Source organism: Anser anser (assembly GCF_964211835.1).
Source record: "Anser anser genome assembly, chromosome: 19".
Lineage (NCBI taxonomy): Eukaryota > Metazoa > Chordata > Aves > Anseriformes > Anatidae > Anser > Anser anser.
Genome location: NC_139740.1, coordinates 7,609,446 through 7,629,993, shown reverse-complemented (window position 1 = coordinate 7,629,993; position 20,548 = coordinate 7,609,446). Strand labels below are relative to the sequence as shown.

The window sequence follows — 20,548 nt, the reverse complement described above, 5'->3', positions numbered from 1 at the left end:
CCTCCCACCCAGCCGGGGTGACCCCAGCAGCCCCCGCACCCCCGGGACCCCCAGCGCAGGGCTGGGGCCACCCTGACCCACCCCTGCCTTCCCCCCGGGGTGTCCCCTGGCAGGAGCCAAGCCCCCCCCTTGCACCCAGAGGCCACCAGGCGCAGGAGCCGGAGCCGCCGTTGGGGTGTCCTCGAGCACCCCAGCGGGTTTCCCCCACCCTTGGGTGCCCAGTGCGGAGCTGCCAGGGGGGCACTGGGCGCCCTGGGGGCTTCCCTTCGGAAGGACGGGCGCTCGCACGCACACACGGGCGGCGGATGAATCCTGCGGGTTAGCCGAGCGTCGCCTGATTTTGATGCGAGCCGATAAGGCGCACGCCATAAATACCAGCCCGGAGATGTGCAGCCGGGCAGATCAGCGCCCCGACGGCCTCAGCTCCTTGGCGGTGCTGAGCGAGGGCCTCCCCACGGCTCCCTGCGGTGTGCCCCCCCCCGTACCGGCACGTACGCATCCCCCCCCTTCCTCACCCACATTTGCTCTCCTTTTTTCCAGCACAAAGCCCCGGCACGGCGGGCACGGGGAGGGTGGTGAGGCCGTGCTGGTGGGCACGGGGTGCTGCCGGGGGGTCTGCAGCGGGGTGGGTACAGCCTGGTGCTGGTGCTGAGACCCTCGCACCAGGAATCGCGGCCCCAGATCCCACACGCACCCGGGATCAAGCAGGGAACGTTTGCACAAGAGAAGCCAAGGCTGGATCCAGCCTCTCCCGAGACCTGGGAAAAATGGGTCAGGTCCTGGCTCGGATTGCCCAAAGCAAAGCAGCCCCCAAACCTCGACGGCCCCACGCTTGGGCACCAGCCGAGAGCCCAGGGGAGGCCTCGGGGCCGCATCCAGCCCCGGTCCCGGCTCCGGAGCCGTCGCGTTCCGGCAGCAGCGGCCGGCAGCCCGCGGGGCTCCGGTGCAGACGATAACTCCGAGTTGTCCCCGCGCGGAGCCAGAAAGCAGCCGGCGTTACGGGCAGGGCCGCTGCGTGCACGCACGGCTCGGCTGGCTGTTGGTTTTTTTCCAGCCGTGCGTTACTGCAGCAGAGGGTTTTGTAGGACGGTGCCGCAGCGGAGCGAGGGAGCGCGGCAGGAGCGGGGACAGCACAGCTCGGGGGCGTTTCGCCTCCCTCCCGTGTTTGCCAGATCCCTCCCGGACCCCGGCACACGAAAAGCTGTGGCAGACCCCAAAAGGGTCGGTGCTGTGCAGGAAGAGGGAAGGGGAAGCTGAAAAAGCAGTGTTTAACCCCAAAACGCACCTGCTGCTGGGCGGGACGTGGGGGCAAAGCATCCCTGCTGCCCGGTCGGGGGAGCTGGTGTGTGGGCAGGGGAAGGGGAAGGGGAAGGGGACCCTGCTCCTGCCTACGAGCTGCAGTGCTCGAGGTGGCTGCTGGCCTGCGGGGGGGGGGGGACAGAGCTGGGCTGTCGGGACCAGGCCTGCGGTGAGCGGACACCAAAGGGCCTGATGCAGGGAAGGGGCTGGCTGTGCCCTGACCCCACAGCGCTTCCCGGGGGAGGCACGGCACGTCCCCGCGTGCAGGGAGGGAAACTCGCCTGGAGCAGAGCTGGAGGTGACCCACCACCAATTCCCCACCCCATCCCCTCCCCTCCCCTCCCTTCCATCCCATCCCTTTCTCCTTCTCCTGCTGCTTATTCGGGAGCTGCAGGCTCCACCCCCCCCCCCCCACAGCTCCGTGTCCCCACCACCGTCCCCTGCCCTTCCTGGGGCTCCGTCCTCCCAGCCTCCAACACCCCTCGTCCCTTTGTGTCCCCCCGCCAGCTCCCAGCCTCCCCACGCAGCCCTGCAAGCTGGGGGGCAGCCGGGCCCCTCGTTAGCGGGCGCTGACCTAACGAGGGCCGCGGGCGGGCGCAGCGGGGCGCTGGGGGACCCTGCCCTGCCCCGGGGGGGGCTGACACCACAGCCCCAAGGGGCAGCGCGTCCCAGAGCCAGCCAGTGCCAGGACGGGACAGCATCTCTGGCGGGGGCAGCGGGAAGGGCGATGGGTCCTGCTGCTGCAAGGCTGCCCCAGGAAGGCTTCTTTGCCACGGGGGGGTTTTGCTCCACGCCGAGGCCAGACACGGAGCTTGGTTACGAAGGGCTGAGGCACGGGCTGCTCGTGCAGACGGGACGGGCGCTGTGCTCCAGCACGTTCCCGTGCGAGGTCCAGGCAGGTTGCCCAGGGCTGACGGCTCCGCTCACCCAGCGGACGGCGCGGTGTGCAGGCGGCAGGTCCCCAGCCGCCCCGTGCAGAGGGGCTGCAGGCAGCTGGGGGGGTTCAGAGTCCCCCCCGTTCCCCCTGGGCCCCCTCCTCTGCTCCCTCTGTAGGGCTGGCCTTGGCCCAGGGAGGAGGATGAGGGCTGCCAACATCAGCCGATGGGGGGGGGGGGTCTCCACCCAGCAGAGGATGTTTGGGGGGGGCTCCTCTCACCAGCCCCCACCGTGGGACCCGGGGGGGAGTTGCAATGATCCCCGGCGGGGCCTCAGCACCCGGTGCTGGGGCCAGTGGGGGGCTGAGGCTGCCTCCAGCTTCTTCAGCTCCTCTTCCTCAGCTTGCCACATCCAAACCCCCAAGGGCCTTTTCCAGCTCTCCCTACTCCCTCCCAGCCCTCCCTATTCCCTCCCAGCCCACCCTACTCCCTCCCAGCCCTCCCTACTCCCTCCAGCCCTCCCTACTCCCTCCCAGCCCACCTACTCCCACCCAGCCCACCCTATTCCCTCCCACCTCACCCTATTCCCACCCAGCTCACCCTATCCCTCCCAGCCCACCCTACTCCATCCCAGCTGACCCTACTCCCACCCAGCTCACCCTATTCCCTCCCACCTCACCCTATTCCCTCCCAGCCCTCCCTACTCCCGCACCGCCCGCTGCAGGCCCCGCTCACAGCCCGCCTTCCCCCCGTTAATCGCGGGCCCCAGGACGCGCCTGGCGCCCCCAGGACCACCGAACCACGGCGGGGCGAGAGGAGGGGGCTGGCGGGAACGGGACCCCGGGCGCTGCCCGGCGGAGCTCTCCCAGTACCAAACCCGACCGGACCCAGACTAACGCCGAAGCGGGGGCCGCGGGACCCCCCCCCCCCGGCGGCGGGGCCGCGCAGCGCGGGGCCGCTCAATGGAATCCTCCTCAATGAACGTGACGTCACAGCCGCGAGCCAATCAGCGAGCGGCCCGCTCCTCCCCGCGGGGAGGGGAGGGGGGAGGAACCCTCGGACCAATAGCGGGGCCGCCCGCGGCCAAAACACAGGGAGCCGGCCAATGGGCGCGCGGGGGGCGGGGCGAGGCGCCGGGGCGGCTGGAAGATTCGGAGCGCGGGGCCGGCGGGGCGGGCGGCGCGGCGGGGACCAATCAGCGCGGCGGGGGGGGCGGGGCCCGGCTGCCCCCCTCGGGCCCCGCCCACTCCCCCCCCCCCCCGCGGTGTCGGCGCGGGCGGGGCGCGCTCGGGGCTCCCACGGCGGCGCTCGGCGGGGGCCCCCCCCCCCCCCCCCCCCCCCCCGGCCCGGCGCGGCCCCCCCCGGCCATGTCGGTGAACATGGAGGAGCTGCGGCACCAGGTGATGATCAACCAGTTCGTGCTGGCGGCCGGCTGCGCCGCCGACCAGGCCAAGCAGCTGCTGCAGGCGGCGCACTGGCAGTTCGAGGTACGAGGCGTGGGGGGCGGGGGGGGGAAACCCGCCCCCCCCCCCGGATATCACCCCCGGGAACCCCCCCCTCCATAGATCCCCTCCATAGACACCCCCCTCCCGTTAACCCCCCTCCCTGTACCCCCCTGTGGACTCCCCCCCCCTCTTGTTGACCCGCCCCCCCCGTGTATCCCCCCAGTGTGCCCCCCCCGTGGACCCCCCCCCAATGTACCCCCCCCAGTGTACCCCCCCGATCCCCCCATATACCCCCCCAGTGTACCCCCCCGATCCCCCCATATACCCCCCCAGTGTACCCCCCCGTGAACCCCCCCGTTGATTCCCCCCCGTATACCCCCCCGATGCCCCCCCCCCCGTTTACCCCATGTCCCCCTCCCGTGTATCCCCCCCGTGGACCCCCCCCGTGGACCCCCCCCGTGATCTCCCCCCACATACCCCCCCAAATGCCTCCCCCCGCGGACCCCTTGTGCCCCCCTCCCGTGTATCCCCCCGTGTACCCCCCATGTGCCCCCCCCGTATCCCCCCCCATGTCCCCCCCCCCATGTCCCCATCCATGGACCCCCCCCCGAGTACCCCCCTGTAACCCCCCCCATGGATCCCCCTATATATCCCCCCCATACCCCCCCAAACATGCCCCCCCCATCACCCCCTCCCCGTGTGCCCCCCCCATTTCCCCACCACCACCCCCATACACCGGGGGGTGGGGGGTCACAACACCCCCCCCCCCATACAGCCAGGACAGGGCCCTGCTGGGGGGGGGGGCACTGCCTTCCCCCCCCCTCCGTGGGGAGGAAAAACCGGCTGCGAGCCGCCCCGGCTCTATTTATACCGGCCCGTAACCGGATCTGCCGGCCGGGCCTCGGCCCGGGGGGGTTTGGGGGGGGGGAAAGGGGTGTAAAAGGGGGTGCAGCCCCCCCTTATGTGGGGGGGGGCATGGGAGAGGGGGGGCAGCACCCATGGGTGCGGGGGGGGGATAGGGTGGGGGGCTCTGCATGGGGTGGGGGGGTGGGGGGGAGATTTGGGGTGGGTGCGGGGGGATTGGGGGGGGATTTTGGGGGGGGGGTCCACGGCCCCCCCTTTGTGCACGGAGCTAACGCCGGGCCCCGTGTGTCCCCCCCCCGCAGACCGCCCTGAGCGCCTTCTTCCAGGAGACCAACATTCCCAACAGCCACCACCACCACCAGATGGTAAGGCCTGGCCCCCCCGCCCCCCCCCCCCAGCCCCGTTACCCCCCCCCCGTTACCCCCCCCGTTACCCCCCGTTACCCCCCCAGCCCCCCCCCCCCCCCGCCATATTGCTGCCCGCCCGCAGCCCCAACGTAAACACGAGCTAAGATGTCTGCCAGGAAACGGCAGGGCCGCGCCGGCACCGGGGGGGCCGGGGGGGGCCCAGCCTCGCCGTGACCTTGCCCGAGGGCACGGCCCCTCACGGGGGGGGGGGTGAGGAAGTCCCGCGTCCCCCCCCCAGCCGTGCTTTGGGGGGCGGGGGGTGTTTGTGGGGTGCTTTTTTTTTTTTTTGCTCCTTTTCCTGTTGAGGACACGAGCCGGGTGCGGGGGAAGGAGCAGGTCTGGGCTAAGCCCGTTCGGTTTTTATTTATTTTTTATTTATTTTTTTTATTATTTTTTAATTCTTTTCCCCTTTTCTGGTGCTGTCGGGGGGCCGGCAGCAAATGGGGGAAGCAGCGGAGCCTGCCGGGCCACCGTCCCCCCCCCCAACCCTTTTATTCCAAACCCATACAAATTTCCTCCCACGTTCAGGCCCGGGAGGGGGGGCCCCCCAAAACCCCCCTGGGAGCACCCCAGGAGCGGAGCCCGGCCCCCGTGGCTCCTCTCGGGTGTGGGGGGGGATTTGGGTTTTGTCTCCTTCCTGGGCTGGAGCTTGTAGGGGGGGGACGTCCCCCCCCCCGCTGCCTTCGGGGTGCAGGGGAGGTTTCCCCCGCGCTCACGCCTGGCTCAAAGGGGCGCTTCGGAGAGCTGGCGGGATGCTCCAAAAACCCCTAAAAAGCCCCAAAAATCAGCTGGGGAGGGGAAGGGAGACGAGCCGGGAGCTGCGGGGCTGCTTCAGGCCTCGAAATGCTCCAAAAAAAAAAAATAATAATAATAATAAAACGCCAGCCCCACGCCCAGCAGGGCGATCCCTCCCCACCGCCGCAGGAAGCTCGACGCAAAGCGAGGAAACGCCTCCGGGGGGGGGGTCCCCGGCCCTGCACGAGGGGAGGGCCCGGGGTGTGGGGGGGGGCAGGGCTGTGTCCCGTCCCCCCCCAGGATTTCCTGGCCCCCTCCCCAGCCCCGCTGTGTTTTGGGACGACCCAGCACAGGCACGTGGGGCGGCTGCGGCACGGCTCCACGTGGGGACAAGCGGCGTCGCCCCCCCCCCCCATACACAGCTCGAAACGCCCTGCCTGGACGGGCCGGGGGCCGCGGCGAGGGACACCCCAAAATCCCATCCCAAATCCCATCCCAAATCCCTCCTGGCACCGGCAAGCTCCTGGCCACGGTGTGGCACCGACCCTGCGGCGGCCGGCAGCCAGCGGCTCCCCGAAAAAAAAAACGTCTCGGAGGAGGGAGGCGATGATCACACGGCTGCTTTTAGATTTTTTATTTTTATTTTGACATGAATCCTGCGCATCTCACCCCGAAAAGGCCGAGCTGCGTCCCGCCTCCAGCACCCGACCTCGGGCCGGAGCTGCTGTTTGCGCGCGGCTGTGTTTTGGGGTGTTTTTTTTTTTTTTTTTTTTAAAAAGGAGCCTCTTGAAGTTAACAGAGCGATTTTTTGGATCGAGCATCTTTTCGGATACTGCCAAATATAGGCTTTTTTTTTTTAAAATAAGGGGGGAAAAAAAGCTGGCTTACCGTCGCTTCGAGGTGAGCTCTGGGATGAGTCCCTGCCTGCGCAGGGGGAGCTGCTCGGGGACGGGAGCGCGTCCCGGCACTTATCTCGCCCCTCGGTTGGCTCCGAGTGGGCTGGGGCTGGAAAACAAAACAAAACAAAAAAAATCCCGCACGCTGCCGTCTGCCTGGCGCAAAGGTCCGGCTGGCCCTGCTGGCGTTTTGGGGTGCAGCTCCGTGACCCCAAAAAGGGGCGAAGGCGAGCGCACCGGGGAGGCACGGGACGAGGAGCCGCCCCCCACGGGGCACCACGGAGCCACCCGCGGGTCTTTCGGCCCCGCAGCAGGTCCAGGGCAGGCGGAGGGACGTGGAGCAGCGCTTCTGGCTCACGGGGGTCTTCCCCACCCCAAAATGCTGAAAAAGCTGCAGCACGGACCCCACCACCGCCGTCCCGTCACGCAGACCCTCCCGGCACCGAGCGCCGCGTCGCCCCCCGGGGCAGGGACTCGGGGTGGGTTCAGCCCAGCGGGGCGAAGCCCTACACGCACGCTCCCCGTCCGCGCGTGGCCACGCAGAAGTTTTGGCTCAAAGCATCCGGAAGGGAAGAGAACGCGCCCCAAAACCGTTCCTCTCGGACACCCTGGTGGATCAGCTCCGGCATCAATTCCCAGCCCACGGCACGGAAAGGAGAAAGGGGAGGGGGCTCCAGGACGGGCACCCCGACAAAAGCTCCTTTTGGCACACCCCTGCTCGTGTGTTAATTGTGCCCCCACCTGGGGCGCGCTCGCCCTCGTGGCTGCAGAAGACTCGGGGCTTCGGGACGAGCAGGAGAAAACCTCCGGGGGCTGTCCCCGTCCCACCGGGACCCCTGCCCCCCGCTCGTCCCATCCCATCCAGCCCCCAGCCCCGTCCCAGGGGCAGAAACCCGACGGGCAGCTGGGGCAGCAGCGGCTTTGGTCACCGGTTTTGCCGAGTGACGTGGGGGGAAGACGTCCAGAAGGATTTAATTAATAATGCAGCTCGGCCTGGGTGCCACCGGGATGGCGCCGGCACCGAGGGGTGCCGCACGCTGCCCTCATCCCGCTCCTCCCTCGTTGCCCGCTGAGGGTTTGGGGCAGGAGGGAGGCACCGAGGCAGAGCCCCCCCCGGCCCCGTGCTGGTGTCCCGGTGTCGGGAGCAGCCCCGGGAGCAGGAAACCCCAGGTCCCGTGCAAACGGCACGAGCGGAACGAAATCCCCGGGGATTTCAGGAGGAAAGCCCGCGGATGGGCTGGGAACCCTCGGGGGGTGCAGCGCTCACCCCGCGCCTGGGGGGGGGGACTCATCCTGACCCCACCAGCACAGCGCCGGGGACCCCGATGGCGACCAGACCCCGGCTCTGCACGTCCCCTGGGGGCCGGATCCCAGGGGGGGTCCCCGTTAAGCAGTTCGGCAGACGGCGGTGGGACCCCACAGCCAGGACCCGAAGCCACTTGTGGGGACCCGAAACGCCCCGTGGGGACCCTGGACGTCCCATTGGGGACCCTAAACATCCTGGTGGGGACCCCAGGTGCCCCACGGGGATGCTAAACGTTCCGTGGGGACACCAAACGTCCCACGGGGACCCTGGATGTCCCGTCGGGATGCTAAATGTCCAGTCGGGGACCCTAAACGCCCCTTAATCTCCTTCTCCCCGCAGATGTGCACCCCGAGCAACACGCCGGCCACTCCGCCCAACTTCCCGGACGCCCTGGCCATGTTCTCCAAGCTGCGGACGTCGGAAAACCTGCAGAGCAGCAACAGCCCCATCCCCTCCATGGCCTGCTCCCCCCCGGGCAGCTTCAGCCCCTTCTGGGCCTCGTCGCCCCCCAGCCAGCAGCCCGCCTGGCTGCCCCCCTCGTCGCCCACCGCCCACGGGCTCCACCACCACCACCACCACCTGCACCCCCCGCAGCCCGCCTGGCCCCCCGCCCCGCCGCCCGCCGCCCCCCCGCACAAAGCCGTGGCCACCATGGACGGGCAGAGATAAGGCTGGGGCTGCTGGGGGGGGGTGGGTGGGAGGGGGGGTGTTTTTTTGGGGAGGGGGAGGGCGGGCAGACCCGGGCCAGGGCGTTCGGAGCGGGGGCTTCCTGAGAAACGCACTGGAATCCTTTTCTAGGTTTTATTAAATTTTTTTTTTTGGGGGGGGGGGGTGGGGGGACGCTGCCGGGAAGGCCGCCAAGAGGCCCCGAGAGCCCCTTTCACGAGTCGCCAGCTGGTTTTTTTCTCCCCCCCCCCCCAATATTTTTTTTTTAAATATATAACTATAATATATAAATATATCTAATGTATATAAATCCAGAAAGAACGAGCAAGCAGGCACGGAGGGCATTGCCCCCCCCCCCCCCGGCAACACAGGAAAGGTAGGGGGGAGGAAATCCAAATAAAAAGGGATGGAGAGGTGGGGGATGGACCCCCCGTGCCCCCCCCGGCCCCGAGGAAGCCCTGGGTGCTCGTTGCTGCGCTGAAAGCTCTGGCTTCCGAAATTCAGCCTGGCTTCTTGCACAGACACCCCCCCCCAACCCCACGTACCCCGGCCCCCCCTCGGGGAAGGGGGGGGGGCTGTGATTTAACAAAGTGATGCCCCCCCCCGGTCCCTGTGACCGCCGCTCACGGGCCCTTCTGGGGGTGGGGGGGGGAGCTGTGGAGGGGTGGTGTTTTTTTTTTTTTTTAGTTTTCAAATCAAATCTTGCTTAAAAAAAAAAAGACAAAAAGAAAAAAAAAGGAAAACAGGTTGAAGGTTTTTTATTAATTTAAAAATAATAAAAAAAAAAAATCACTTTTTTAACACCAGCTGTCCCTGACTTTTCTCTGCGCTAGGAACCGAGGGTGACACCTGGGGACTCGGGGACACCCGTGGGACCTGATCCCTGTGGGACCTGATCCCTGAGAGATCTCCTGGGGATCTCCCGGCCCCGCCGGGGCAGCACGGTGCCACCAGGCACATCGGGACCGATGCCGTCGGGAGCCAGCGCGCGTCCCTGTGACCGCTGTCCCCAAAAACTGGGGCTCGGGGCTGGCACCGCTTGTTTTTCCTGCTGTTCCCAGCGGTTTTAGGCAAATCCCACGCCCAGGATGGGGTTTCCCAAGCATCCCCCTCCTGCACCCAGCCAGACCCCTGCCCGCACCCCAAGGTCTCTTTGCGGACCCCGTGGGGACAGCCCGGTCCCGCCCCCCAGCACCAAAGGGCCCCGACAGCGGGTGGCACGGTGACACGGGCAGCGCCAGGCTGGGGTGACAGCCCCAGCCCCCTACAGCCCCCGTCCCAAACCTGGTGAGCATTTGGGGTACCGTAATTCAATCCCACTGCAGGTAAAACACAGCACCCATGGGCACGCCGCAGCCCTCAGCAAACAAGTGGGGGACACCCCCCCCCCCCCCCAAAAAAAAAACAGGTCCAGGGACACCAGCAAGGGCTGGGGCACACAGCCCTGGTCCTATAGGGGCACACCAGCTGGGGATGGGCCCCCCCCCAAAGGCAAGAAAGGGGGAAAAAAAAAAAAAGCCCCCATGGGGGCCACTCACCCGCTCCAGAGCTGGCAGCACCCATGGCTAAAGGGGGGCCCACCCTTGGGTGCTGGGGTTTATGGGGGAACTGGGAGGCGCAGCTGGGTCCCATTGTGTGTGTGGGGGGCTCAGCCCGCTGCAGCTGGGGGGGACGAGTCTGGAGCCCCGCAGGGCCCGTCCCAGCTGGGCCTTATCCCACAAACGGGATTAGGCTCGGGGCTGCCCTTAGCTCGCTGCTTTTCTCTGGGTTTTCCCCGGTTTTGCCCCAGAGGTGGCACGGGGGGGGGACCCCAGACCTGTGGGGGTCTGGCCCCTCTCTGCCCGCAGCCTTCGGGGATTTTGGTGCCGTTCCCATAACCTGCGACGGCAGCAAGGGATGGGGCTGGTGCCACCCCGAGCACAAAGACGCAGCCGATGGAGGGGCGGTGATGGGGGCACGTGTAGGGGGTGCTGGGGCTGCCAGGAGGGTTGTGGGTTGGGGTGTAGGGGTGTAAGGAGGTGTGGACGCAGGGAAATACGGATGTAAGGGCGTGCGGAGGAAAGGACGTATGGACACGGGATGTAAGGAGGGAGGGATGTAGGGGTATAAGGAACTATGGGCGTAAGGATGTGGGGATGTATGGATATAAGGATGTGAGGAGGTGTGGATGTAGGGATGGATGGAGGTAAGGATGTAAGGACATAAGGACGTAGGGCTGTAAGGGTGTAGGGATGAAAGGAAGGATAGATGAAAGGATGTGGGGACGTAAGGAGGTAGGGATGTGGGAAAGCATGGATGTAGGGACGTAAGGAGGCATGGTTTGTAGGGATGTAGGGATGTAAGGATGTAGGGAGGCATGGTTTGTAGGGATATAGGGATATAAGGATGTAAGGATGTAGGAAAGCATGGATGTAGGGACGTAAGGAGGCATGGTTTGTAGGGATATAGGGATATAACAATGTAAGGATGTAGGGAGGCATGGATGTAGGGACGCAGGGATGTAAGGCTGTAGGGACGTAGGGATGTAAGGAGCTGTGGATCCAGGGACGTAAGGACGGAGGCAGCCCTGCAGCAGGGAACGAGACCCCCCCAGGAGCCCAGAGGACGGATGCTGACGGCCAAACCAACCCCGGCCACGCAGCCGCTGCCCATCCACCGCCCTTTATTGCTCCTGGCCGGCCCCCCCGTGTGGTGCCCGGGGGGGGCTCCCAGCCGGGCCCCCCCGGCCCCTCTCCGCTGCCGGGGTCTCTCTCCCGTCCTGCGGCGCCCACGGGGGCGAGGGGAGCCCCGGTCCCTGGGGGACGCGGCCGTGGGGCGACGCTGGACGGAGCTCCTGGAGCCTGGGGGTGCCTGGGGGGGAGGCGCAGGGGTTAATTCCCCCCGGGGTGGGGGGCACGGGGGGGCTCCGGCTTCGGGGATCGGGGCCGGGCACTGCCAGAGGTGCTCGGGGATGGGGTGCAGGAGCCCGGCCTCACCCCCCCCCCTCCAGCCCCCAATCCCCGTCCCACCCTGCCCAGGCTGGGGGCGCAGACCTCCCCCCTGCCCCGACCCCCCGGGGGACGTCTCGGTGCCCTCCCCACCCCAAAGCCCCCCGGGGGAGCCGTACCCGGGCGGCTGAGCAAGGACATGGCGCTGTGGGGCCGCGAGGGCAGGAGGTCCTGGGTGCCACGCTGCCCTGGGGACAGCTGGGGCTTGTCCCCCCGCGAGCCTGGAGGAGAGACCCGAGGGGATGCGGGTTGGGGTCCCACATCCACGGCCTACACGTGGGGAGGGGGCTGCCCACACCCCGACCCCCCCGGCCCCGCCGTACCGTCCTTCCCCACGAGGGCAGGCAGCCGTGCGTCCCGCCGGCCCTTGTAGATGTGCCCGTCCTGGCCCAGCAGCTCCACCTCGTCCTGCTGGGGAAGGAACCGGGGAGCGGTGCCAGCACCGACCCCGCAGCCCAGCCTGGGACCCCCCCAACCCCACGGGGACCCCGCTCCCAGCACCCCAAAGCCAGCCCAGCACCCACCACCACCCCTGGGGAAACCGAGGCATGCCGCCCAGCATCCCCCCACCCCGAGCTGCCCAACCCCGGGCCGGATCCTTACCTTCACGGGGAGCCCGGCGTGGGGCTGGAGGTGCCCGGGGGCGCAGGGCGGGAGGTGCTGGAGGCGGGGGCAGCGCTGCAGCGGGGGGGTGCGGGTGTGCTGCCCCCCGCAGCGCCGCGGCACCCGCAGGTACCCGCACCCGGCCCCGCACTCCCTGCAGGGTGGGTGCAGGTGGGTGCTCAGAGGGGGGGGTCCGTCCCTCTCCGGCCACCCCAGCGGCTGCTGGGGAAGGGGACGGGGCACGGCTGGCAGCCGGGGACGTGTCCCTCGTCCCCGATGTCCCCAAGTCCCCCCATACCCGCGGGCGTGCTGCCGTAGGTGCTCCGGCTCGAAGACGGCGTGGGGACGCGCGGAGAGGCGCGAGGGCAGCGGCGGCATGGGCGGGATGGTCACGATGTGCCTGGGGAGGGCAGGGCAGCGTGGGGGGGGGCACTAAGACCCCCTGCCCCGAGACATGCACCCCGTGTCCCCAGGGCGCTCACCGGTGGCCCCGGGGGATCCCCTGCTGCCAGCTCCGAGCTGGGCAGGGCTGCGGGGGGACTGGTGGGACTGGGACCCCAACAAGCAGCACCCACCGAGACCCACGGCACCCACCGAAACCTACAGCACCCACCGAAGCCCTCAGCACCCACCGAAGCCCAGGGCACCCAGGAAGCAGCCGAGCCCCCGGGGGTACTCACGGGCCAGGCACCGCCATGCGCAGGGGCCGGTCGCAGGACACGCAGTGGAAATGGGCCAGGAGCTGCCTGCAGAGGAAAGGGCTCGGTGGGAGCGGGTGGCACCAGGTGGGGAACGGGGCAGGGGGGCGTTCCCCTTGGGGTCCCGCTGGGGACAGGCTCCGGGGAACCCGCAGGAAGCGTCCCCGCTGCGGGAACGGCTCCTGAGGGCACCCAGCCCCTTGGGAACTGGGGGGTGCTGGGGGCGGCACGGACAAAACGTGGGATTTGCTGCGCCCGGGAACTGGGACGGGGGATCCTCAGCTGGTGTGAGCACGGCTCCAGCACGGGACTTGCACCCTCTTGGGAATTCCTTTCCCCTCCCTCTCGCAGCACCTCACGTTTGAGGCTGGAGCATCCCGTCCCCTGCCTTGGGCATCCCAGCACCGTTGCTGGGGGCAAGGAAGCCGCTGGGTGCTCAGCACCATCCTCCTGCGGCACCCTCAGCCTGGCTCCCATCCTGCACCTAACGCACCTGCTAAGGGGGCTGGGGGCTAGCGGGGACAGGCCCGTGGGTGCAGGGTGGCGTTCGCTGCCCCCGCTTTCCGCACGGCCGCCTCCCCCGCTCCTAGGGGCGCGCGACAACTTCTGCCCCCAGTGAAACCAGTGGAGGGGTGCTGGGCTGGCTGGTGGCAAGCAGGACCCCCCAGTTCCCAGTTCGGGGGGGAGGACGCGGCCTCTGCCACGGTTCTGGCTGCTGCCGGCCCCACGCCGCCCGCCCGGGGCTAAATCCCTGCCCCGACCCCCTCGGGGCACGCTCGGGCCCTGCGTGGGCACGGCGGGAGGGCTGGGGCGGCCGGATCCTGCCTGCTCTCACCCAACCCCACGCCCTGGGGGGCTCAGCAGGCTCGGCCGGTTCACGGCACCCCCTGCCCCACGGCACCACCAGGGCAAAAATGGGCAGAAAAAGCCCCAAATCTCCAATCCCCCTTTCCCAACCCAACTGCACCACGCAGCCCCCGTCCGGCTGCAGCCCCCAGGCTCCCTCCCTCGAGGGCGCTTTGCCACGGCTTCCCTCCCAATTTTTTCGGGCTGGGATTTTTCACAACGGCCCCACAGGTGTTCCCCATGGCGGGCAGAGACGCTCGCCCACGCCTGCCACCCAAGCCGGCCCACACACCCGTTTCGTCACTTCGTTAGCACTAATTACAGCCCTGCGCACGGCTGGGGGGGGCACGTCGGGGCCAAGCTGCGTGCCTCGGGGCATCACATCCCTGCCGGGGGGGGGGCTAGCTGCCTCCCCACACCCTCACCCAAAAAAAAACCTTTCGTGCCCACGCTGCAGCTTTGGTTGGGGAGCACTTCGTCCCCCAGGGGCACCCCGCGGTGCCGTAGGGTAGCAGGGAGCTGATTTAACGCCCTCGCTGCCACCGGCACCTGTTGGGCACCGCTGGTCGGGGAGGAGAAGGATGCTCTTATTTTAGGATCCTTATTGCATGGGAAAGGGGTGCTGGGTGGAACAAAGCCCCGGGACACGGTCCTGGGCACGGGGGAAGGACGGGCGAGCACAGCTGAGCTTGCTTTGGTCTGGTGAGTTGCGGGCTGGGGAGCAGCGAGCCTGCAGGGATCACGCTGCAGCGTGGCCACCGCAGGGCTGGGGGAGCTGGAGGGACCGGGGCAGTGTCCCCAGCTGTCCCCAGCTGTCCCCAGCTGTCCCCAGGGCACTCACTTCCTAATCCCAGCCGCATCGTCGGCCTCTGCCTGCGGCGCCCGCTCCTCGAGCTGCCTCAGGATGCTCCTGCAGCGCTCCTCCAGCTGCTGCCGCAGCGGCGCCAGCTCCAGGCGGTCCAGCTGCGGGTGGCACAGAGCCTCAGCGAGTTGCCACCGGTGGCACAGCGCCGGGGCCACCGGGGCCACCGAGGGATGGGGAAAGCCCGGAGGGGCCGCCCAGCTCAGCTGGGTGCTCTCGGCGTGGAGCGGGGGGTGGGAAGCCCCGGGGGTGCCCGCTTTGCGCGGCGGGGACGAGCCAGGCTGTACCTTGGAGCCCAGCTCCTCGACGAGCTTCTGCTGGACGCGGTGCCAGCCCTGCTCCTGCCCCGTCACCTTGCTCAGCGTGTCCTCGATCGTTTTGTTCAGCTGCTCCACGGCCGCGTCAAACTGGGCGCAGCTCACCTTGCCGGCCAGGGCGGCTCTGTCTGCCTTCTGGGAACGGGGACGGGGAGCGGGGATGGGGAGAGGTGGCACGGCGGGACCCCAACCCGGCCCCCTCCTCACAGGGCTGGCCCTGCAAAACGCCGGGACCCTCCGACACCTTACCACTTCGATTTCCAGCACCAGCTCCTCCTTGTCCGCCTTCTCCTTCTGCAGCCTCTCCAGGGACTGGAACAGAGCCTTGGAAACCAGAAGGCGCCCGGTGAGCGGTGCCAGGACCTCGGCAGGCAGCGGGACCTCGCCGTCCCCAGCCTGGGGATCCTACAGCCACCCACCTCAATGTCCTTCTGCTTCTGGTGATGGTCATCCACCAGGTTCCCCGTGACGGAGCCGAGCTTCTCGCAGTCCCCCTGCACTTGCAGGATGGAGGCCTGGATGCTCTTCAGCAGCTCCTCGTCCTCCTGCGAGGAGGAAGGCGACGGCACGGCGCTGAGCAGGGATCCGACCCGGGTTCGGGGATCAGCCCCGGCGGCCGCAACATTTACATCATTTCTTGACCCCCCGACACCGACATCTCCGTACCCATCTCCTCCCGGGGAGCTGCCGGCTCGCCTTGCCCGTGGCCTGCCGCGCCAGGACGGAGTCCACCAGCTCCTGGAGCTGCTCGTAGCGCCGCAGCAGCTGCCCGAGCTGCGCCCCGACGTCGGCGCTGCAGACGGGGCACTCGGCCGGCACCGGCTCCGTGCCAGCAGGGCTGCTGGTGGGGGACGTGTCCGGCCCCGCGCCGCCCAGCAGCGACCTCAGCTCGTCCAGCTGGAAACGGGCAGAGGGAATCGGCTCTCAGCTGGGGCCCCAAAGCCCCCCGGGAGGTGCGGTGGCCCCAGCTGGCCGGGGGGCAGCCGGGGGGACGTGGCACCGAGAGGTCCCCCCTGGCTCCCCACCTGCTCCTGCAGGTGCCCGGCCGCGGTGGCCACCAGCTGCTCCAGCGTGGCCTTGGCCGCATCCTGCTGCTCCCTCAGCTCCCTCAGCTCCGTCCTCAGCTCCTGCAGCAGGGCCCTGGGCAGCGAGAGGGGGCGTGGGCAGGCTCGGCCGCTAAGAGGGGGGGGTCCCTCACCCCCAAACCAAGCGGCTCCCAGCCCCCCGGGGTGGCAGCCCCTCTCCCATGCCCTTACCCCAGGCTGCCGCCGGATTTCCCCGCGGCTCCAGCCAGCCCCAGCTCTCCGAGGGCGTCCTGCAGCTGCTTGATCTGGGGTGGAGGTGGCACATCAGGGCACGGCCCCCGCGCGGGGGACCTTCGGTGTCCCCTGCGTGCCCAGCCCTGCCGCCCGCTCACCTTCTCCCCCTGGCCGTGCAGGTCGCCGGCCAGGCCCTGCAGGGAGGACGCGCGGCCCCGGAGGTCGGCCAGCACGGTGGCGACGCTCTCCTGGCCTGCAGGGACACGGCCCGCAGGGGACACCCGCCGTCAGGGGCTGGGCTCCGGGCACGATTAAACCCCAGCCCCGGGTGCTCCCACGCCACCCGCTCCCCCACCGCCTCCCCGGTTCATCCCAGTGGTCCCAGCAAAACCCAGAGCCCGCCCCGAGCCGTCAGGCTCCCAACCCCGCAGCACCCCAGGGTGCTCCCCACCACATTTAGAGCCCGTGGCCCCCCTCCGGGCACCCACCTCCCTCCGGGAAGCGCAGACGCAGCTCCTCCAGCTCGGCGCGGTCTGACTTGGTGGCCTCCAGCCGGGCCACCTGCCCCTGCAGGGTGGCACAGAGGCGGCCGAGCTCGGCGACCCGCTGCAGGGCCCCCGCCAGCCCCGCGGCGCTGGAGCCCGGCACGGGGCACGTGGAGCCGGCGGCGGTGTCGGGGGACATTTGGGGTCCCTGGGCGGTGGGCGAGAGGGGCTGGGCAGCCGGGGGGAGCTGTGCTTCGGGGCGTGCGGCATCCGCCCGTGTCCCCCGAGCACCTGGGGTGGCTTCAGTGCCAGGGAGGCCGGGTGCTGTGCTGGGGGAGCTCGGCTGGACCCCTCCTCCTCCTCCTCCTCCTCCTTGGGACCAGGGAGGTGCTGGCTGTGTCCCCAGGGTGGTGGTCGGGGCGCTGGGGGACCCTGTCTGCTTCCCCGTGGTGGTGGCCGGGGTGCTGGGGGACCCTGGCTGTGTCCCCAGGGTGGTGGCTGGGGCTCCAGGGGACCCTGGCTGTGTCCCTGGGGTGGTGCCGTGGGTGCCAGGGGACTCCAGGCCGGTGATGTGGGTGCCAGGGGACCCAGGCTGTGCCCCCAGGGTGGTGATCTGGGTGCCAGGGGATCCGGGCTGTGCCCCCAGGGTGGTGATTTGGGTGCCAGGGGATCCGGGCTGTGCTCTCAGGGTGGTGATTTGGGTGCCAGGGGATCCGGGCTGTGCCCCCAGGGTGGTGATCTGGGTGCCAGGGGACCCAGGCTGTGCTCCCAGGGTGGAGGTCTGGGTGCCGGGGGACCCTGGCTGTGTCCCCAGCACGGCAGCCTGAGTGCCAGGGACCCCCGGCTGCGTCCCCGGGGCGGTGGCACCGGCACCAGCCGTCCCCGTGAGATCGGGGGCAGCGCCTGCCCGCCTCTCGGGGGTCGCTGGTGCTCTCCGCGTCCCTGCTCGCGCCCCCGGGGAGCAGGGCCGTGTCCCCGGTGTCCCCTTGCCGGTCCTGGGCGCAGGCTGCGTCCCCCGCGGGGTCCCCCCACGCTCGGTGCCCTCCTCGCCCGACTCAGGGGACTCGGAGGACTCGGAGGCTGCAGACTGGCTCCCGGCAGCCTCCTGGGGAGCAGAAATCGATGGAAACAAATTTATGGGGCCGTGCAACGGGAACCGGGGAAACCATTGAGCTCACGTGGTGTAAAACACCCGGCTCTGTCCCCTGGAGCACCCCTGCTCCCACGGGACCGCGGACGTACCCCGTCGCTCTCCGGGCTCCCCCCGCCGCGGGGTCCCCGCTGCTCGCCCGCCTGCAGGGAGAGAGGGGGGGGTCAGGGCTGGGGGGCACGGGGCGGGGATTTAATGGGGACACCCGCAAATTGACTTCTTCATCCCCCCTCCTTGCCACCACCCCCGTTTCCTTTTATTTTTACGTCTGTTTAATTAAAAAAAAAAACAAACGCGTGAGCATCACTTTGGCCAACGCAAGCACCGGCGAGCGGTGCCCGTGGTGCTGAGCTCGGGGTGCGGGTACAGCACCTGGGGCACGGGGGCCCTGTGCCCGTCCCGGGGGCAGCTCACCAGGCCCAGCAGCTCCTTGATCCCGCGGATGTCCTCGGCCATGCGGGACTGCGCCGCCTTCACCCCGCTGATGGCCTCGAGGAGGTCCCGGGGGACGGACGGGGCCTGGAAGGGACCCGGGGGGAGACCCCGTGAGGGCGGCACGGCCCCCGGGGAAGGGGCTGCGTGCTGCGGGGGGGGGGGGCACCCAGGGGAACCCCAAAAAGCGCCCCCAAAACCAAACCCACGAACAAAACACCCCACAAAGCATCACCTCGGTGGCGTCGCCGTCCCGCGCTTCGCTCCTCTCCTGCCCCACGTCGGGGGCTGCGGAGCCCCCCGGGGGTCCCGGGGCCGGCTGGGGGGGCTGCCCCCGGGGGGGGGTCGGTGCGGGGAGGCGGTGCAGGCCCAGGTGCTGCAGCAGGGCCCGCAGCAGGCTGTGCAGCGCCGTGAAGTTGACGGCCCCCAGCTCGGGCGTGCCGATGGCCGCGTCCAGCAGCTCGGCCAGGCTGAGCGGGGGCATCGCCGCCATGGCCTGCGGTGGGGGGGGGGGGAGACATGGAGGGCTGGGGGGGGCCGCTGCCTTCCTCATCATCATCGCCGCAGAGGGTGGGGGTGCAGGGGTCCCCCAAATCCCTGTACCTCCCCCAAATCCCTATACTCCTCCCCAAACCCCCGTACCCCCCATCCCCATACCCCACCCCCAAAATCCCTGTGCACCCCAAAACTTCCATTCCCCCCTAAACCCCTGTACCCCCATCCCCTCCCCCCAAAATCCCAGCCCCCCAAATCCCCATAACCTCCCCCAAATCCCTGTAACCCCCATCCCCCGTCCCCAAAATCCCCATACCCCCCATATCCCTACACACCCTAAAATCCCCATTACCCCCCAAATCCCCACTGCACACCCCAAAAATCCCCGTACCCCCCCCAAATCCCCGTAACCCCCCCAAGTCCCCATGGCCCCCCAGATGCCCGCACCCCCCCCAAATCCCTGTAAACCCCAACTCCCCGTACCCCCCCAAATCCCCATACCTCCCCCAAACCCCCACGCCCCCCACACCCCCCAAAATCCCCATTCCCCCCCCAAATCCCCTTAGCCCCCCCCAACCCCCCCGCCCCGCACCCCCAGCCGCCTCCGGCCGCGCTCCGCCCGGCTCCCTTGAGCCCGCCCCTTCCCCCACCTCATTGGTCGCCGCCCGCCTCTCCCCGCCGCCCATTGGCCGCGGCGGCTGTCCGCGTGGGCCTGTGTTTACTGGGGGCGCGGCGCGGCCTTCCCCGTCGCTAGGTAACGGCCCGGCCCCTCCCTCCCCGCCTGGCCACGCCCCTCGCGGCCTGACCCCGCCCCCCGCCGCTTGGCCACGCCCCCCCCGCCCCCCCACTCGCCCCCCCCGCCCCCCCACTCGCCCCCCCCGCCCCCCCACTCGCCCTCCCCCCCCCCCAGCTGAACCCCCCCAAGGGCACGGAGCTGGGGGGGCCTGGAGGGGGGGGGCAGCTGCTCCTAAGGGCTTCGTACAGCTGGGCCCGTGCTGTGGGGCCCTGCCTCCTCCTGCCTGGACCCCAAACACCCCCAAAACCGCCCCAAAACACCCCCAAAACCGCCCCAAAATACCCCCAAAACACGACCCCGGGGAGGATTTTGAACGTGAGCAATGCCCCCGCCACGTACCTACAAAAACACTGACTTCGTTTCCCTTACACTCCTCAGCCCAACCGTGTGGCTGCGATTTGGAGCCCCAACACCTCCCTTGTCCAACGAGGCACCAAACCCTTCCCAAGAAAGCCCGAGCACGGACGAGGAAGACGCAAACCAAACTGATTTGTCTTCCAAAAGACGCCCAACCTCCCTTTGCAGGCATTACAAACGAAGTATAGAGATCTGCGCCTTTATTTTTTTTTTTAAGCTGTGAGGGGTGAATTCAAAGTGGGGTTACAGAGGTGGGAGCTATGCACCGAGACGAGCTCAGCCCGGAGTGAAGGGTCCTAAGGGGCAGAGGGGTCCTAAGGGGCAGAGGGGTCCTAAGGGGCCCTCCACTGAGGGGCAGAGCTGCTGGTTTAGGAGCCCCGAAGCTCTGTGCAGGGACCGCTCAGGCTTTCTACAAAGCACACAGGACCAGCAGAAGAAGCTGAAAAGCCCTGGAAAAGGCGGAGGGACAAATTGCTCCATGAGGAGCTCATCAGCACGCTGCTCCAGCACTGGCAGCCCCGTGCACCCCCGGTGGGATGAGGGCAGGACGCCCGAGGAGCCCTCACCGCTCCCCTCTGGGCTCCCCCGCACCGTCCCTGGCCCCGAGGCAGGAGGGGACCCTGCAAGGCGAAGTGCCCCGCTGCCCCGGCGGGGCTGGTGGGAAGCGTTCGAGGCTGGTCCTGCTCACAGCACCGCTGCTTGCCCCTCGGCACTGTTCAGTTTTAGGCGCTGGAGTGGAAGAGAAAGGTGAGAGAAACTAAAAAACCA

General features: G+C 68.7%; 2 protein-coding genes across 5 annotated transcripts; one reads left to right on the top strand and one right to left on the bottom strand.

Moving 5' to 3' along the window:
* The first annotated feature begins 3,449 nt into the window (after positions 1 to 3,449).
* UBALD2 (UBA like domain containing 2) lies at positions 3,450 to 9,294 on the top strand. The gene is made up of 3 exons (XM_083805574.1): positions 3,450 to 3,661; positions 4,786 to 4,848; positions 8,167 to 9,294. Exons 1-3 carry the CDS (start codon positions 3,542 to 3,544, stop codon positions 8,494 to 8,496), a joined length of 513 nt encoding a protein of 170 aa, XP_083661700.1. The 5' UTR covers positions 3,450 to 3,541; the 3' UTR covers positions 8,497 to 9,294.
* On the bottom strand, positions 8,651 to 19,348 carry QRICH2 (glutamine rich 2). Of its 4 annotated transcripts, XM_083805491.1 has the most exons (18): positions 19,220 to 19,343; positions 18,368 to 18,628; positions 18,115 to 18,219; positions 17,793 to 17,843; positions 16,554 to 17,655; positions 16,224 to 16,318; positions 16,063 to 16,136; positions 15,832 to 15,946; positions 15,473 to 15,703; positions 15,226 to 15,351; positions 15,056 to 15,130; positions 14,777 to 14,941; positions 14,469 to 14,590; positions 12,764 to 12,829; positions 12,084 to 12,483; positions 11,804 to 11,891; positions 11,600 to 11,701; positions 8,651 to 11,343 (listed from the first exon to the last, which is right to left on the bottom strand). In XM_083805491.1, exons 1-18 carry the CDS (start codon positions 19,280 to 19,282, stop codon positions 11,156 to 11,158), a joined length of 3,429 nt encoding a protein of 1,142 aa, XP_083661617.1. In that variant the 5' UTR covers positions 19,283 to 19,343; the 3' UTR covers positions 8,651 to 11,155. The 4 variants fall into 4 exon arrangements, with proteins under 4 accessions (XP_083661617.1, XP_083661618.1, XP_083661616.1 ...); XM_083805492.1 differs by lacking the exon at positions 16,224 to 16,318 and having other exon boundaries at positions 12,084 to 12,237; positions 12,382 to 12,483; positions 15,832 to 16,136; positions 19,220 to 19,345; XM_083805490.1 differs by lacking the exon at positions 16,224 to 16,318 and having other exon boundaries at positions 11,804 to 11,888; positions 15,832 to 16,136; positions 19,220 to 19,348.
* Between the last annotated feature and the right edge of the window lie 1,200 nt (positions 19,349 to 20,548).

Coding starts and splice junctions, on each gene's coding strand:
- UBALD2 (XM_083805574.1), top strand. CDS start 3,542: ATGTCGGTGAACATGGAGGAGCTGCGGCACCAGGTGATGATCAACCAG. Junction 3,662..4,785: donor CGGCGCACTGGCAGTTCGAG/GTACGAGGCGTG, acceptor CCCCCCCCGCAG/ACCGCCCTGAGCGCCTTCTT. Junction 4,849..8,166: donor GCCACCACCACCACCAGATG/GTAAGGCCTGGC, acceptor TTCTCCCCGCAG/ATGTGCACCCCGAGCAACAC.
- QRICH2 (XM_083805489.1), bottom strand. CDS start 19,282: ATGAGGTGGGGGAAGGGGCGGGCTCAAGGGAGCCGGGCGGAGCGCGGC. Junction 15,352..15,472: donor AGCTCCCCGGGAGGAGATGG/GTACGGAGATGT, acceptor TCCTCCTCGCAG/GAGGACGAGGAGCTGCTGAA. Junction 14,942..15,055: donor TGGTGCTGGAAATCGAAGTG/GTAAGGTGTCGG, acceptor CCCCGTTCCCAG/AAGGCAGACAGAGCCGCCCT.